This window comes from Babylonia areolata, chromosome 12 (genome assembly GCF_041734735.1).
Source record: "Babylonia areolata isolate BAREFJ2019XMU chromosome 12, ASM4173473v1, whole genome shotgun sequence".
Lineage (NCBI taxonomy): Eukaryota > Metazoa > Mollusca > Gastropoda > Neogastropoda > Buccinidae > Babylonia > Babylonia areolata.
The window spans coordinates 22,295,360-22,314,478 of record NC_134887.1 but is presented as its reverse complement, the minus strand read 5'-3'; the positions used below and the strand labels follow the sequence as shown (position 1 = coordinate 22,314,478).

Sequence of the window (19,119 nt, the reverse complement as noted above, 5' to 3'; positions counted from 1 at the left end):
GAAATTTGAGTTGAGCGGTGGGAGGGAAAGCAGGACAGAGGTACACGAATATAGTTATTAAAGTTGATGCATTTAACAGGATGGTCAGTGGAAGTTACTCGTCCAGTACCACACACAACAGCTATCTTCCTCTGCTTGCGACGTCCTGCACGATGAGTGCGAACACGGGGGAGGTGGCAACCTATACCCACACCTCTGATGGCGTCGATGACAGAAGGGTCAAGTGCTGCAGGAGGCACGGACAGGAGTTGGTCCCGTGTGTAAGACACACGGGGAGAATGAGCATTAAGCAAGGGCCTGTGGTAGAGGTCAGCTTCAGGAACACGCGGAGCGGGCTGCGCGTGCGAAAGGGGATGGTGAAGAAATGGCGTGCTCTGACAAGCAAGAATACTTGCCAGGTTACACAGAAAACATGTCCAAATAACTTGAAGTCCCGGTGGCAGAATCGCACAAAACAAGCACCAGTGTATACTCCACTCCATCATAAAATACATACACAACTTTTACGTCAACGCACAATCACATTCCAACACAACTGACGAAAGAAACGAGAGCTAGGACTATGCTGCCTGTCAGGCGTAGCCCTTGCCCATCAGCAGTTATAATTAGTAAGTTCGGCACCTGATCTTATCCTTGTTCTAACAACATCATACATGCTCTTAACGCATTTAAAAAGCTTTCCACTAATACCTTCTTTTTTTTTTTTTTTTTTTTTTTTTTAGCAATATAGGCCATAATAAATTTCTATTGATAGAGTCAAAAGCCTTTTCGAAATCAATAAAAGCAACATAAAGTTTACGATTATAAGCGAATTGTTTCTGAATTAAGGCCAAAAGGGTAAACATATGATCAACTGTTGCATAGCCACGCTTAAAGCCAGCTTGATATTCACCAGTTACATTATTTTCTTCTACATATTCCTGGAGTCGCTGATTAATTATCATACTAAACACTTTACTACTAATATTTGATAATGATATTCCTCTGTAGTTATTTGTATCGTTTACATTACCTTTTTTTATACAGTGAAAGAGTAACAGTCTCACACCAGTTATCAGGATAAATGCCCCTATCAAACAGTGTGTTGAAAAATTTTAAGAAAAAATCTACAGTTTGTTCACATGGAGTTTTAAAAAATTCCCCTAAGATCCCATCACGGCCTGCAGCTTTACCATTTTTTAATTTTTCTTCGAGCAAACATAACGTCTTCCCGGGAGATTGGACGATTGATAAAATGATTTTCGATGTCCAGTAACTCGTAATCGTTACTATAAAGTGAGGAATCTTTATCGAGTAAGGCTTTAAAATGTCGAAACCAATCAACAATAGAAATATCGTTCTTAGGCTGCTTCCTTTTGAAGGAAGTTTTATTCATATTTTTCCAAAAATCTTTTTGGTTACCATTTGACCATAAAAGATTATCCAAAATGTTCTTGTTAAACAACTTTTTCTTTCTGCGTAACAAATTTTTATATTCTCTCCTAGCTCTTACATAACTTACATTGTCATCTTTATCTAGAGTTTGTCGACACTTTCTCAACAATCTACGAACTTTCGTCCTGCTAAGCCTACATTCCCCATCAAACCAACCACCAACTCGATCATTTTGATTCACTCTAATAGTCTTCTTCATACACGTAGCACAATCACGGACACAGCTATCAAAAACATCCAAGGCTTCATTTATATTCACATCAATCATTTCTACAGCTAATTTAAATCTTTCCTGGATATCAACTTCATACATCCTACTGAAAAATTCTTGACATCTATCCATATTCCAAACATATTTTTCTATAACATGAGTATTAGACTTGCTTTCCTCTAAATGGTTTTCATTTTGAAATGAAATATGCCATTCAACAGGAAAATGATCCGATTCAACACGATCACCAATACACAATTCGCACACCTCTGAAATAACGTTATAAAAATCATTTGACAATACAAAATAATCGTTCACACTGCAGCCATTTTCGCCCATGTATGTATAGCGACCTTCCTGGTCGCCATTACATAACCCATTCAACATAGTCAAGTCAAAGGCAGTGCACAAGTTTAACAAATATTTTCCATAAGAGTTTACAAAAACTACCTTGAGAACAACGGTTTGAGTTTACCGAGCAACTTTTTAATTGACGCTCTGCGTCGTTTACTGGAAGAGATGGGGAAAATTTTGAAATTCGACTGTTTAAATCGCCACAAAGGATTATATGAACATCATCTAGTGTTAATAATAAGTCAGTCAAACAATCTTCGAGTAACGATATTCCTTGGTCATAGTCATAGTGAGTATAGAATGGAGACCCTTCTGGTGGAATATAAACACATACATAAAGAATATCATTCATTAAACCAAATAACCGTTTATTAATCAGAAACACACACATATTTTCATATTTTGTTTTCAATTCACGAATAAATGGACATAACTTATTCTTAAATAAACAAATGATTCCACCAGATTTCCTCCCTTGTTTTGTAAACTTAACAGCAGGTTTCCCAAACATTCTAAACCCAGTAAACAAATCAGTTTCACAACCTTCTTCAAAAGTTTCAACAAGACACACGAAATCAAAGGTTGAAATATAGGAAAGAAAGTCAGGAAATAACAACTTAGAGCGCAAACCATTTACATTCCATGACAAAAAGGAAAAACTACGAAAACAATCTGAACACATCGCGTCCTTTCCTAACAACAAAGATTTTTTTATTTACACGCGGACTGATACTATGTTTAGCATTTCTATTTACGGCAGAACTGTCTAACCCCCTTCCATGTTATCATGCGGGACATTATATGACACAGCATTTGTACACGTGCCTGAGCTGTCATCATATTCGTGCTGAACGGGACATTTCTCATGCTCAACATTTCCACGTGCCCCGCACGAGGCAATCGGTTCGTGGCCTGAGCTGTCAGGGGAATTTTCCGGTGCCAAAGAAACTTTTACTTCCTTCTTAAAAAGATCCTCCACAGTATCGGTTTTGACACAGGGCCGGCCAGAACGCTATTTTACTTCTCTCTGAGAGCCGCGAGAATCCAGTGCAAACTTGATGGAGAGAGAGAGAGAGAGACAGACAGACAGACAGACCGATAGAGATGGAGATAAAGACACAGACAGACAGACACAAAGACATATATTGTGAAACAGGGACAAGACAAGACAATATAAGACAAGACAAGACAAATTCTTCAAGATATTGATTTTCAATCAGGCACATGAAAATGAAGGGAATAAAAAAAATGGCTTCACATATTGTTGAACGGATCACCTTGGTTAACTAAACTGAATGGTTTTGATCAGACTGTTGGTTCGTTAATTACCGTACTTCTTCGACGTCCCTCCCCCTCTCTCTGTCCTGTTATGTAGTGTTGTGTAGTGTAGACTCTTGTTCGGAGTTGGGATTGGATGTACAAAGCATACCAGTGCATATCTATTATCCTCAGAAATATAGAAATACTCTCTCTCTCTCTCTTTTCTTCAACGTCTTTCTTTCTGTTCTTCTTCCTGCCTTCATCCTTACTCTCTGTCTCCCCCATAAATGTATCATTTGTACATGTCTTTGCACCATTCACATATGCTGTTGATGTATTGAATTATGTGATGTTCATACTTACCTTTTTGTTGTTGTTGGAAGGGTGGGTGGATGAGGGAGCACGGTTTTTTTTTTCTTTTTTTCCTTCTTTTTGTGTGTGTGAAGAATTTGCTTTTGTGCATGCATTTATTTCACTCCCCCCCCCCCCCCCAGAGGGCCGGATGTAAAAAAAGCAATTGTGCTTATTCCCTTACCCTCGTGAAATGAAATTTCGTTCGTTCGTTCGTTTTCTCTCTCTCTCTCTCTCTCTCTCTCTCTCTGTCTCTCTCTCAATTAATACACACACACACACACACACACACACACACACACACACACACACACACACACACACACACAGTACGTGATGATACGGAAAACAAGGAAACCACGTGCAATACGGTATGGAGGATAATGCATATTTTGATTATTTATCATAATTTGAACATAATCTGTTCAGAGGTAAAGATATAAAAATAATAAAGCTTGATTCTTAACAAATGTGTTATTGAAAGCAGCATCAGAAAGCAGTGATAGTCGTCTTTATAAAATTCTTTTGATTTAAATTTCTCGTCTTGAAAGTACCTTGAAACTGGACAACTGCTGTGATCAAACATTTATTTAAGCACAAAGGAAGCACGGGTAACACAATAAACTACCCAGGTATTCTCCTATTTACTTTAGTAGCCTGATGAAAGTCAAGGTTAAAACACCAAGCTGCCACCAGTGCAGTGAATTTTTATTCACTGTGTCGACGGCTCGGCACAGGATTCCTAGGCAGTGCCCAATCTTCTCTTTCCTACGTTAAAACTTTCCTCAACCAAGTCAGATACCCATTCACACGTGGGTGGAGAGAGGAAAATAGGAGTAAAGTTCCTTAAGTAAGTCTGACAAATAAACATTTTACTGATTACTTTAAAAAGCACAACACTATTCGGAGCAAGTATGATAGAGAGCAGGACACAGTGTGAACGACCACACATTTTCATTTCACAAAATCACACAATTTTTTCCGTTTTATGAAAAAGCAGTTATACTTCGTTTTATTGACTGCAAAAATTCTTTATAAACCAGCCAATCATGTGGACAAAAAAGGACGTATACGCACAATTTAGATACTCTGTTCAAACTCTTCATTCTTTATGCTGACATTACTGTAATTTGTGTTCAGTCACCTTCTTTGCAAAGTGCTATATCCATAAATAGTCTTTAACTCACTCAGTACGGCCAGTCCTCTCTTCTCCTCTACACATACCCCTCGGATGTCCTGTGGGTGTCTGAATGACCCAACCTTTAGCTTCCGTCGTCAGAATTGTGGTATTCTTTGTCAACATTCACCTCTTCAGTATAAGAGCCTTCCGCTTGCAATATTTTGATGATGGTAATTGGGGTGAAACGCTGTTAACGTCGTCTCTTTTGCCGTTCGTATGGAGAGAGTTAAACTGGTGTTTAAAATCCAGTGTTTCAAAAACAGTGGTTATCATTTTCTAAAGCCCGTTTCAGGCAATAAGTTATAGTAAAGAACAAAATTTCAACCTGTGCTGCTCTGTTCATTTAATGTACAATTCATACCAGCTTTAGTCCACACTCTCACTCATTCGCACAGAGGTACACACAGACACACGCACGCACACACAGTTAAGCAGGAAGTAAAAAAAGGGGGAAAAAAGATGCTGCATATAGCAATGGACACAGCATCACAGCCAATCAAGATTAGATCCAGTACAAATTCCAGTGTGTTCTGTTCTGTTTCTTAAACGTACAATTCAGACCAGCTTTTGTCAACCCTCTCACTCATTCACACAGGCACACACACACACACACACACATCACACACACACACAAACCATATGACTAGGAAGTTTGAAAGTCTATCTATATACTTATGTTTCTATAGGGGTGTGTGTGTGTGTGTGTGTGTGTGTGTGTGTGTGTGTGTGTGTGTGTGTGTGTGTGTGTGTGAAACATTTACCCTTTTTCACTTCAATCTGGAATGCATTACACTGACAAATTTTGGACACTACAAATTTACACACACACACACACACACACACACACAAGTGCAAACACACAGACACACGAAACCATATGACCAGGGAGCTTGCAAGATGGATAGGTTTACCTGTTGTGACTTTTTCACAGATGACAACTTCTCTGGGTTCATCTGTTGAATCAATGATGACAATTTCGGTGACAGGCCTAGCCACAGGAAAATCTCCATCAACGTCCTGATACACAAAAAGACATAAGACAATTTTAGTCTTACTTGTAGTATGTTGTATGTCCTAACAGCAGAAGTACTATATAAACAAATGAGCAATGAAAAAATACTAAGGTGAATCATACAAGAATTGAATATTGGTTCTCGACGGGCGCAATAGCCGAGTGGTTAAAGCGCTGGACTTTCAGTCTGAGGGTCCCGGGTTCGAATCTCGGTAACGGCGCCTGGTGGGTAAAGAGTGGAGATTTTTTCGATCTCCCAGGTCAATATATGTACAGACCTGGTTGTGCCTGAAGCCCCTTCATGTGTATAAGCAAGCAGAAGATCAAATACGCACGTTAAAGATCCTGAAATCTATGTCAGCGTTCGGTGCGTTATGGAAAAAAGAACATACCCAGCATGTACATCCCCGAAAACGGAGTATACGTATGGCTGCCTACATGGTGGGGTAAAAACGGTCATACACATAAAAGCCCACTCGTGTACATACGAGTGAACGTGGGAGTTGCAGCTCTTGAACGAAGAAGAAGAATATTGATTTCTTCAAGCATTAATAGCAAGCAAGTTTGGTTTTAATGTCACTGAAAAAGACGCAAATTCCCACTGATTAAAACACACACACACACACACACACACACACACACACACGCACATACATACATATAGATAGATAGACAGATCGATAGAAAATTGGAGAGACAGATACATAAAGCAAGGTAAAGGTTGGAACTGTTGGCACTGCTTCATGGAAATATTTCCCATTGGTATCGAACCTTTGATGAAGAAACGCAAAACGACAGTTCTCTTCTCCGTTACACTCTCAAATGTTCCACAACAGGGCTTCCAATGGAGAATATGATGTCTGAGAATGTTTCATGCAAAAGGCTATGTCAATAATCGTCATGGGGGTCAACATCCAGGGACATCATACTCTCCTAATTAAGCCCAAAATGCGAAAATTCAAACGTTGTGTGCTCTGAAAAGGAAGAATTCCACTCAAATGAACCCAGACTGATTGACATTTCACTGTTTTACAATCATGTCTATGCAAGTTGGTTTCCAAGGTTGTCATAGCCGAGGGGTGGCAATGGGGACAAGCTCCCATTGTCTATAAAATGCCCCTCACGGCGCGCGTCTCCAACAGCCTCTGACAACTAAGTCCAGCTCCTAGCCTGCTCGTGTGGCTTTGATATAAGCCCGGCGGAACTGCTACTACTGATAGGAGAAGGGGCGAAGGCGGGTCACCTGGCGCCTGAAAACCAGTGCTTTGGGTAGATGGGGCTCATCAGTCTGGGAAGACAGCTCATCCAAGAGAAAACTCTGATTTCAAACCTCCGCTGCCTTGCGGCCATACCCACTCATAGGAAAGGCTTCGGGAGTCAACCCTGAGGAAAAATCCCAAGTCCCCAAGGCAGTCAGAGGCTGTATACAGCAACGTTCTGGCAACTCCTGCGACGGCACTGGAACCATGTGCATCGGCGCTTGCCTTTCCAATGGACCATTCCAGCGACGTGGAGGGGGCGCGGGGGGGTGGGGGGTGGGGGGGGTGTCTGCTGCATGGGTAACAGCTTGCCCTCCATACTTACTTACCCAGGCTTCGCGCTCTGGAGAGGTCACTCCAGCTTCGCTTTGCAGCGTCGACAAAACACGGGAAGTATCAGTCTACCGGTTATAAGTCTGCATACTCAACTGGCGTAGAGTCAGACGCCAGGGGCTGCTTCCGACGGTGGGAGAGGTCATCGCATCTCACTGGGCAGCTACCGCCCGCCTTAAGCAGGGCAGTCCCCAGCCAGTATGGTGCTGCCCCGCCACGGTCCGTTAGCCTCACTGGATGCGTGGGGTTTAGGGTGAAAACCGACAAGCGGATTGACAACTGTGCACCAGGCAACAGAAAAATGAAAACTCCCACCCTGAAATTGGGCACGTGGAATGTAAGGACAATGACACCAGGCTTTTCTGACGACCTGCAGGAAGTAAATGATGCTCGCAAGACAGCCGTCATCGACAGAGAACTGAGCAGACTGCAGATGGACATCGTCGCCCTTCACTTTGCAGACGACGCAGCAGTAACCGCCCACTCACCCGAGGACCTACAGCAGCTCATGACTTGCTTCAGCGATGCCTGCCAAGACTTCAGACTTACCATTAGCTTGAAGAAAACACAGGTCATGGGACAAGATGCTGACTCTCCCCCAGCCATCAGCATCAATGACCATGAACTGGATGTCGTCCACGGCTTCGTTTATCTGGGCTCAACTATCTCAGACACCCTCTCACTTGACGCAGAGCTCAACAGGCGCATCGGCAAGGCAGCTACCACCATGACCAGACTGGCAAAGAAAGCATGGAACAACAGCAAGCTGACTGAGCACACAAAGATCGAGATCTACAGAGCTGCGTCATGAGCACCCTCCTATATGGCAGCGAGTCCTGGACTTTGCGTGCCCGACAAGAGCGAAAGCTCAATGCTTTTCACATGCGTAGCCTCCGACGCATCCTGAACATCACCTAGCAGGACAAGGTCCCAAACAACACTGTCCTGGAAAGAGCTGGATGCACCAGCATGTACAACAGAGAAACAGAGACGTATGCGCTGGCTCGGCCATGTCGTGCGCATGGACGACGGACGGATCCCTAAAGATCTCCTCTACGAATTTGTGCAGGGAAAACGTCCCACAGGCAGACCACAGCTGCGATTCAAAGACGTGTGCAAGAGGGACCTAAAGGCCTTGAACATCGACCAGAACAACTGGGAAGCAACAGCCCTCGAACGGTCACTCTGGAGATAGACTGTGCAGAAAGGTCTTTCCAAGTTCGAAGAGACACTCGCTCAGCAGCACGAGGCAAAGAGAATAAGAAAGGCTGCAGCCCAGGCAGACAGACCAGCGTCAGACTTCATCCGTGCCCTCTGCCACAGGGACTGTCATTCCCGCGTCGGACTGGCCAGCCACACCCGACGCTGTACCAGAATAAACACCTAGAGCGCAACTCCATAGTCTTCCGAGACTGAAGGATGCCCACCTATGCAAGTTTCACACTTCATCATGAATTTCAGGCCTGAACAAGTGAAAACAAAACTCCAACCGCCTGTGCAACATTTCACAACAAAAACGATTTCTTTAACAAATAACAACAGCAGTAATGCAGTCAGGCGAAGGGTAAACTCTGAAAAGTTATTTTTCGCCATCATTGTTTTAAATAGAATTGGAACATTATGCTAGAATGAGAGTGCACAAATGGACACTGTTGGCCCCATCAGATCAGCAATTTACAACTTATAGTCATGTGTTAAAATCTGCCGAACATTTAGCCTATTCTAAACTTTTCCACAAATTAATGGCTTAAATATTTCAAAACAACAGTAACTATCGCATGCTGAACGATTCCCACATGACGATTTTGTGGCAAGATGGCATACAGACAACTTCAATTTGACAAACCAGAAAGATCCCGAAGAAAATCTTGTGCATCAAAAGACAGAGGAAATAAACTGCTCACGATCCACAAATATGGTTTTAGCAGAGGCAAGAATGAATGATATGGATAACCATCTAAAACCAACAACTTACAGGGACTTGCTGCAAAACGTCACCAGGACTCTCAGCCTCAATGGTCACATCCTTCTTTGGCGTAATCTTGAACAGTTTTATCACTGTGCCATCTTCTTGAGGGATTTCTCCAATCAACACTTTATCTGGGGACTTGTCAACTGTAATCACACCAAACATCATATGTCCATTCACAGAAAACATTACCATCCATTACATCATTGTTAACAGTCCTTAAACTCTTCTTCATCATACAGTTGTGCCATTTCTCCTATTTTCATTGCAACTTTGATACACATACACGTCTTGTACAGAGAAGCACAAATACACGGGTACTATAGGCCTTGATCACATTAGGAAAAACCAATTCACTTTCAGTGTACACAGACTAAAATATGTGGAATCTCAAAAATGAGAAAACATGTATTAGATACTGCAAAAATAAAAGAGGAAAAATATAAAAGCTTAGATTTTACAATAAGATTGCAGCAGAGTACAAAACTGAAACCTATTCTTTAATATATCAGATACAAAACACAGTCAACCTTTAACAAAACTCGGAATAGGCACGCATGACCTGAAATTGAAAAGGGTAGTTATTTAAACATTACACGAGAAGACAGATTGTGTAGCAACTGTAACATACTGGAAGGCAAAATCCTTCTTCTTGATCATTGCATTAAATATAAAGCCTTAAGGGAACAACATATAAAAGATATTCAAAATGCGAATAACACAGGAAATATTCCCAGTCAGTTGATGCTTACAGATGATGAATATATACAAACTAGATTAGGAAATTTGTTTATGAATGCTGTTCCAATTAATGTCGTTTATTAATCAACTGTATATAAAGTAATTCATCTATTCATTTATTTATCTATGTACTTGTGTCTTATAAACCTTAAGGTTTCATAACATCAAAATGTATTCTATTCTATTCTACATAGAAAGATACACACAGACACGGACACATACACAAAAACACACATAAAATAAAACATACATACACACACACACAGACACAATAATGCACATGCTCACACACACATTCACACTCTCTATCACCCTAATTTCTCAAATTTTCTCGATCACACACCCACACACACACACAGACACACGCACACGCACACACACATGAACACACCCACAATCACACAGGTTACTAGTGGTTGCAAGTCATACCTAAGTCTTCAGGTGTAACTGGAGCTTCTGTTCCTGTTGGTGTCTCTGCAAAGACAAATCAAACAAATGGGCCTTTGTAGATGAAAAACACTTACTTATCGGACATAGAAACCCGTTTTGTGACTGCTGTTCATCCCAGGTTGTTCACAACCCATGTACTTATGTGCAGCCACAAGGATGAAGGATAAAGCAGCAGTTATGTGCTTAGAGGTGTGATACAGCAATCTCTTCAAATAGACTAGAAACACATCAAGGGTAGAACAGATAATGCAGTCTCTTCAAATAAACAGGAAATGGACTGGACACATGAGAAATGTCGCAATCTCTACAACAGATAGTAAACAGACCAGGGATAGACAGATATACCAATCTCTTCAAACAGCTAGGAAATGGACATGAGCAAATCAAATGCTGAAAAAACCCTCCTCATTAAGATATCACATTGATGAGGGACAAAACAGATGCAACCACCTCTTCAAAACAGCAATGAAACAGACTGGGAACAGAACAAATGCAGCAATCACTTCAACATACAAGAAATGGATAAAGGACAGAGTAAATCAAGTAATCTCTGAATCCATATGATATAGACTAGAAGCCGACTAGAAATGGCAATCTCTTTACATAGCTAATGGACAGATCAGAGGAAACAGATACAGCAATTTCTTCAAAGAGTGAACAGAGTGTGGGCAGAATCATTCCAGAATCAAAAATCATGGTTTTGCAAAGACAAAACCAATGAGATGCTTCAACCCAGATAATGAATGAGGGCTTTTCTATCTGATATTCACTTGTCAGCAGCCTAGTATCCCCTCTCTTTCTCTGTCTTGTCTTATCTCGATCTGTTAGGAGCTGAATTTTGAAATCTGTTTACAGTAGATGTGGTGCAGGGGAAATGGATCAGTCCACACACTTTGACACTTCCTTGAAACTGAAAATTGAAACTGATCTTTTGGCAGTTAAACACAACATGAATTTATTTCACTCAGCATGAAAATCACAAGTTTGACTTTCTAACCAAAATCAGGAAGACATTTAGTAAGTGTTCATTATTTCGTAATTCAGAAAGAATAATTCCATAAAGAATTACATTTTTTTCAAGATCACCACCAACACTTCTCAATCACAAGACAATGATGAAATTATTCATACATGTGTTCCCTTTTGTACTGTTAGTGGATTCAGACAAAACTTTGGCAAATTCAGTCATAAGACAAGCTGTAACTCAGCACTCCAGTTACAAGACAAGACATGATAGCAATCTCTAGTACGAACCATAATAGTATGACAAAGATGTCACTGATGTAAAAACAAACCCAGCCTTTCTTCCACTTTTCATTATCTGCAATAGCAATCATAAACAGCAGAACAAGGGATGAAGACTACAGTATGTGTACGTCTCTTCAAGTATATCACAATTAATTCAGATTGACTGCAAGTTTCCAGGCCTCTCTCTCTCCCCATCACCCCCCACTCCCCAACACACACACACACACACACACACACACACTGAGAACATTAAACATATATAGTAATGTAATGTATAACCATCACACACAAACTGCTGTTTTACCTGTTGTTTTAGTCTCACCCGGTGTGGTAATGGTACTTGAAGTGGTCATTCCTGAAAGACAGCAAACAGAAATATGTTTGAAAAAAGAGACAGGCAGAGAACTGAAAGTACACATTCAGATTTTGCTCAAAATATTTACAGGTTATATAGACCCTTCCAACCAGTTGATATCTTCTTCACAATTCGTCATCAATGTTAGTAGCTGGTTCTGTTTCCATGTACATAATCACGACCTTGTGGCAGTTGACGTGGAATCCCATGAGTTTCTTGTATAAACATGTCCAAGAGAAAGTTCCTTATGTATGAGTTACTTTTCCTAGCCTGCAGCGAAAGCGGATCCCTGACATGAAAAGGAAAGACAGGATGGGTGAACATCGGAAAACTGGTGGGTTAAACAGAAACAAAACCAAAAAAAAAAAAAAACCTTCATAAGTAGCAACATGCCCCTCAACTCTGGTCACATGACAGACAGATCCCAAAACAGACTGTGTTTTTTCTGCTTGGACTTCTTACCTGCTTCTGAAATCACAGGGATGATGACACTTTCATCTTTGCTGACAGTAACTTTGCCGTCCTGAAGGAGAAAGAAAAATAAACACTGCTTAGACCTGTTCTTTCATACAATCATGCGCTCAAATTTGTATGCATGCTTTTAAACACAAAAACAATAGCATGAGCACATCCCTTCCCACCACACCCCACTCCTCCCACCTGCACATAGCCACTCAAACAAATATTATATCGTACATGGCGACATCAATGCACCACTTGAATAGTGAGATTGCGAGAACATGCACTAACATCCACTACACACACAAACCCTCACACACAAATACACAAACACATACACACACAACACAAACATACCATATACACGTAACACACACACACACACACACACACACACACACACACTTACAACAGGTTGTGATGAGATGTAGACTTCTCCTTTGGGTTCATCCTCTGGACCAGGAATATTCTCCAGGAACACTGGGTCAGTGTAGCTTATCGTCTGTAAAAACGTGCCTTCTTCCTCTCCTGGTATCTTTGTACTTCCCTCTGGTACTTCTGGCTTCATTTCAACAGCACATGGTGTTTCACTGGGCCCTGTTCACAAAGTACAAAGAAAGATCACATCACAAATGAGTAGTCATTATTGATGCTCTGAATATTAAAAAGACGAAACTAATTTTATTTCCTGTATGTAGCTGAAACAATACTGATCACATTTCACTTAGGTGTAGGTGTTTCATTCCACTTTTTCATGTCCATGTTTCTTGCTTCTTAGATCAATGGATACTTTGTCAAGTGGATAGCTTCAGGCAATGACGTCCAGGAAATGTGGATTCTAGCCAATTAAGAAGTATGATTGATGAATTATTTGGCCCTTAGCTCCAACCCTAAAATCAAGCACACTTTAGTGCCTAGCATACATGCATACTAATATACATGACAAATAGATTCAGTCTCTGCACTCCAACAGTCAACTGTAAGTGAAGGTTACCTGTTGTTCCTGGTGGACCCTCTGTGCTGCTTCCTGGAGGTACTGTGGTGGTCTCTGATGTAAGTGGACCTGTTGTTTCCTGCGTTGTTCCTGTTATGGGCAAAACATTGCAAATGGAATGAACAAGATATGAATCATTTCAATGATACATTTGGAGAAAATCGGTTGCAATTCTGAAGATAAGTTATAAATATTGTGTCCCTGAAAATTAGCATTAAAATAAGAAAGGAGGTGTTGTGTTTACAAGATTAAAGAAGCAATCAAGGCCTAAATGTATGTGTGGGAAAGTTGTTTTATGGCAAGCTTAAGGTAATGTTAACTGAGAATTGACAACCTTTATCTTCTCAATAATGCATACACGTTAATCCTACCTTGTATCACCAGTGCATAACATGTAGCTATATTTCACCGGAAATCATTCATGAGAGTCAAACAGGTTTCTTTAAAAGCCCATACTTGAGTCAGAAAATTCGTTTGCAGTAAGACACATTTGTCTACACAGAAAAAAAGTAAACACGCATGGAAAAGTTTTGTTGATTTAAAAAAAAAATATAGTTAGCAGTGTTTTGTTTTCTTTTTCTTTTCTTTTTTTTGTTTGTTTGTCTTTTCCGATTTTGTCTATCTATATACTTATGTGTCTATAGGTGTGTGCGCGCGCGCGCGTGTGTGTGTGTGTGTGTGTGTGTGTGTGTGTGAAACATTTTCCCTTTTTCACTTCAATCTGGAATGCATTACACTGACAAATTTTGGACACTCCAAATTTACACTCACACACACACACACACACACACACACACAAAGTCGCGCACACAGACACACGAAACCATATGACCAGGGAGCTTGCAAGATGGATAGGTTTACCTGTTGTGACTTTTTCACATATGACAACTTCTCTGGGTTCGTCTGTTGAATCAATGATGACAATTTCAGTGACAGGCCTAGCCACAGGAAAATCTCCATCAACGTCCTGATACACAAAAGACATTTGACAATTTTAGTCTTACTTGTAGTATGCTGTATGTCCTAACAGCAGAAGTACTATACAAACAAAGGTGCGATGAAAAACAACAACTAAGATGAATCATAATCTATAGAATTAGATTCAGATTCCCTTTAGCATTAACAACAATTCTGGTTTAACTATCACATAAATGTAAAGATTAAAAAAAAATTCCTACTGATGTAGATTAGAAAGAAATCAAAAACACTTACAGTGGGAATGTGCGTGTGCGGTGTTACCAGTTCTCTGTCTCTCTCCCTCCCTCTCTCTCTCTCTCTCTCTCTCTCTCTCTCTCACACACACACACACACACACATACACACACGTTAACACACATATAAAGATATATAAATAGGCTGACAGATCTTAGAGAGATAAGCAAGGTAAAGGCTGGAACTGCTGACACCACTCCATGAAAATATTGCCAATTAGTATTGATCCTTGGATGAAGACATCCCAAAATGACTGTTTCCTTTTCCCTTACACTCTCAAATATTCGACCATAGGGCTTCAAATGGAGAGTATGACATCAGAGAAAATTTCTTGTGAAAGGATACATCAACAATCATCACGGAGGCCAACATTCAGGGATGTCATACTCTCCTAATGAAGCCCAATGGACAAATATTTGAAACGTATGCTGGAAAAGGAAGAATTCCACTCAAATGAACCCAGACTGATTGGCATTTCATTCTTTTACAATCATATGTATACAAGCTTTACATTTCATCATAACTTTTAGGCTTGGACAAATTAAAATAAAAACTACAAATGCTTGTGCAACACTTCCAAACAAAAATGATTTTCTTATTAAACAATTAGCAAAGGGAGTACTGCAGTCAGATGAGGTGTAAACTACGTTAAGTTGATCCCAAAGTTTCCTTCATTTTCATTCTGTGGTACTGAAATATTTTTCTGCAAAGAGAATGAACAGATGGACGGTTTTGCCCCATCAGATTAGCATTTTACTCTTATCCAAACAACCTATAGTTATGTGTTTAAACCTTTCGAACTGTTGGCCTATTCCCGTCTTTTCCACAACTTAATGGCTCATGGGGAGTGTTGGCCTAGAGGTAACGCGTCTGCCTAGGAAGCGAGAGAATCTGAGCGCACTGGTTCGAATCACAGCGGCAGTCGCAAGTATTTTCTCCACATCCACTAGACCTTGAGTGGTGGTCTGGGTGCTAGCCATTCGGATGAGATGATAAACTGAGGTCCCGTGTGCAGCATGCATTCAGCGCACATAAAAGAACCCACGAGAAGAAAAGGGTTATCCCTGGCAAAATCCTGTAGAAAAATCTACTTCAATAGGAAAACAAATAGAATTGCAGGGAGAAATTTTTTTTTTAAAAAGGTGGTGCTGTCAGTGTAGCGTCGAGGTCTTCCTGGAGAAGCAGCCAGAATTTCACACAGAGAAATCTGTTGTGACAAAAGGAGTAATACAAATACAAATAAATGCTTCAAACAACAGTAGCTACTGCATTCTGAACGATTCCCACCAAAACAATTTTGAGGCAAGATGGCAGACAGCGGGTTGTAAATCATGTCAACAACTCCAATTTGACAAACCAGAAAGATTCCGAAGAAAATCTTGTGTATCTAAAGACAGAGGAAAATAATCTGTTCACGATCCACAAATACGGTTTTGGCTGGAAGCCTTTGAACCTGTTAGCTCACCACCAGAAAGCGAGATTTGTTTTTGTCAAAACGAAAGTTGTGCTGTAATGTAAAAAGTTTCCACTGTTTCAATGTGCAGAAAAAACGTTAGTATCAAATCATTGCATGTTTGGCTCTTTTTCTCACTTTACCATGCCTTTCTGGCTTTCTTATTTCATAGTGAAAACAGTTGTCAAACACACCATATAGAAAGCGATATGCAGGCAAAACGGTGGACGAAGAGAAGCAGATAGGGAGAAAAGACATGTTAATCCTTTCTTTTATTTCTTTCCTTCTTTTGGAAGTTGTTGAAATGTCTAATTTTCAGAAAACATTACATGCCTGGAAAGCCAAAAGTTCTTATTAGCAGTGCAGGTTTAGTGCATGGCAAGACGATAAGGAAAGAAGATGTGTTCATTCAGATGGTCGTTTGTGAACATTATCTTCTATGTGATGAGGTCTTTGTATGAAAGGTTCTACAAATATAAACTCAACAGCCAGGATTGTATATGAAATATATGAGTAACACATCTTTAGTTTGAATGCAATGGTAGCAAAAGAGGGAATGGGGAAAAGAGGTATTTGACTATCAATTCCCAGAGGCAAGATTGAATGATATGGATAACCATCTAAAACCAACAACTTACAGGGACTTGCTGCAAAACGTCACCAGGACTCTCAGCCTCAATGGTCACATCCTTCTTTGGCGTAATCTTGAACAGTTTTATCACTGTGCCATCTTCTTGAGGGATTTCTCCAATCAACACTTTATCTGGGGACTTGTCAACTGTAATCACACCAAACATCATATGTCCATTCACAGAAAACATTACCATCCATTACATCATTGTTAACAGTCCTTAAACTCTTCTTCATCATACAGTTGTGCCATTTCTCCTATTTTCATTGCAACTTTGATACACATACACGTCTTGTACAGAGAAGCACAAATACACGGGTACTATAGGCCTTGATCACATTAGGAAAAACCAATTCACTTTCAGTGTACACAGACTAAAATATGTGGAATCTCAAAAATGAGAAAACATGTATTAGATACTGCAAAAATAAAAGAGGAAAAATATAAAAGCTTAGATTTTACAATAAGATTGCAGCAGAGTACAAAACTGAAACCTATTCTTTAATATATCAGATACAAAACACAGTCAACCTTTAACAAAACTCGGAATAGGCACGCATGACCTGAAATTGAAAAGGGTAGTTATTTAAACATTACACGAGAAGACAGATTGTGTAGCAACTGTAACATACTGGAAGGCAAAATCCTTCTTCTTGATCATTGCATTAAATATAAAGCCTTAAGGGAACAACATATAAAAGATATTCAAAATGCGAATAACACAGGAAATATTCCCAGTCAGTTGATGCTTACAGATGATGAATATATACAAACTAGATTAGGAAATTTGTTTATGAATGCTGTTCCAATTAATGTCGTTTATTAATCAACTGTATATAAAGTAATTCATCTATTCATTTATTTATCTATGTACTTGTGTCTTATAAACCTTAAGGTTTCATAACATCAAAATGTATTCTATTCTATTCTACATAGAAAGATACACACAGACACGGACACATACACAAAAACACACATAAAATAAAACATACATACACACACACACAGACACAATAATGCACATGCTCACACACACATTCACACTCTCTATCACCCTAATTTCTCAAATTTTCTCGATCACACACCCACACACACACACAGACACACGCACACGCACACACACATGAACACACCCACAATCACACAGGTTACTAGTGGTTGCAAGTCATACCTAAGTCTTCAGGTGTAACTGGAGCTTCTGTTCCTGTTGGTGTCTCTGCAAAGACAAATCAAACAAATGGGCCTTTGTAGATGAAAAACACTTACTTATCGGACATAGAAACCCGTTTTGTGACTGCTGTTCATCCCAGGTTGTTCACAACCCATGTACTTATGTGCAGCCACAAGGATGAAGGATAAAGCAGCAGTTATGTGCTTAGAGGTGTGATACAGCAATCTCTTCAAATAGACTAGAAACACATCAAGGGTAGAACAGATAATGCAGTCTCTTCAAATAAACAGGAAATGGACTGGACACATGAGAAATGTCGCAATCTCTACAACAGATAGTAAACAGACCAGGGATAGACAGATATACCAATCTCTTCAAACAGCTAGGAAATGGACATGAGCAAATCAAATGCTGAAAAAACCCTCCTCATTAAGATATCACATTGATGAGGGACAAAACAGATGCAACCACCTCTTCAAAACAGCAATGAAACAGACTGGGAACAGAACAAATGCAGCAATCACTTCAACATACAAGAAATGGATAAAGGACAGAGTAAATCAAGTAATCTCTGAATCCATATGATATAGACTAGAAGCCGACTAGAAATGGCAATCTCTTTACATAGCTAATGGACAGATCAGAGGAAACAGATACAGCAATTTCTTCAAAGAGTGAACAGAGTGTGGGCAGAATCATTCCAGAATCAAAAATCATGGTTTTGCAAAGACAAAACCAATGAGATGCTTCAACCCAGATAATGAATGAGGGCTTTTCTATCTGATATTCACTTGTCAGCAGCCTAGTATCCCCTCTCTTTCTCTGTCTTGTCTTATCTCGATCTGTTAGGAGCTGAATTTTGAAATCTGTTTACAGTAGATGTGGTGCAGGGGAAATGGATCAGTCCACACACTTTGACACTTCCTTGAAACTGAAAATTGAAACTGATCTTTTGGCAGTTAAACACAACATGAATTTATTTCACTCAGCATGAAAATCACAAGTTTGACTTTCTAACCAAAATCAGGAAGACATTTAGTAA

At 40.0% G+C, this 19,119-nt stretch overlaps 1 protein-coding gene across 8 annotated transcripts in view; it reads right to left on the bottom strand.

The window, feature by feature from the left end:
• The window catches only part of LOC143288449 (uncharacterized), a 71,562-nt gene that overhangs the window by 37,755 nt on the left and 14,688 nt on the right, over nucleotides 1–19,119 (bottom strand). For all 8 annotated transcript variants that reach the window (XM_076596940.1, XM_076596941.1, XM_076596943.1 and 5 more), the window contains exons 15-24: nucleotides 18,078–18,122; nucleotides 16,914–17,053; nucleotides 14,472–14,577; nucleotides 13,611–13,700; nucleotides 13,026–13,213; nucleotides 12,620–12,680; nucleotides 12,107–12,157; nucleotides 10,534–10,578; nucleotides 9,370–9,509; nucleotides 5,702–5,807 (exon numbers count right to left, since the gene is read on the bottom strand). In XM_076596940.1, the coding sequence (XP_076453055.1) occupies nucleotides 5,702–5,807; nucleotides 9,370–9,509; nucleotides 10,534–10,578; nucleotides 12,107–12,157; nucleotides 12,620–12,680; nucleotides 13,026–13,213; nucleotides 13,611–13,700; nucleotides 14,472–14,577; nucleotides 16,914–17,053; nucleotides 18,078–18,122 (972 nt within the window). The remainder of the gene's footprint in view (nucleotides 1–5,701; nucleotides 5,808–9,369; nucleotides 9,510–10,533; nucleotides 10,579–12,106; nucleotides 12,158–12,619; nucleotides 12,681–13,025; nucleotides 13,214–13,610; nucleotides 13,701–14,471; nucleotides 14,578–16,913; nucleotides 17,054–18,077; nucleotides 18,123–19,119) is intronic.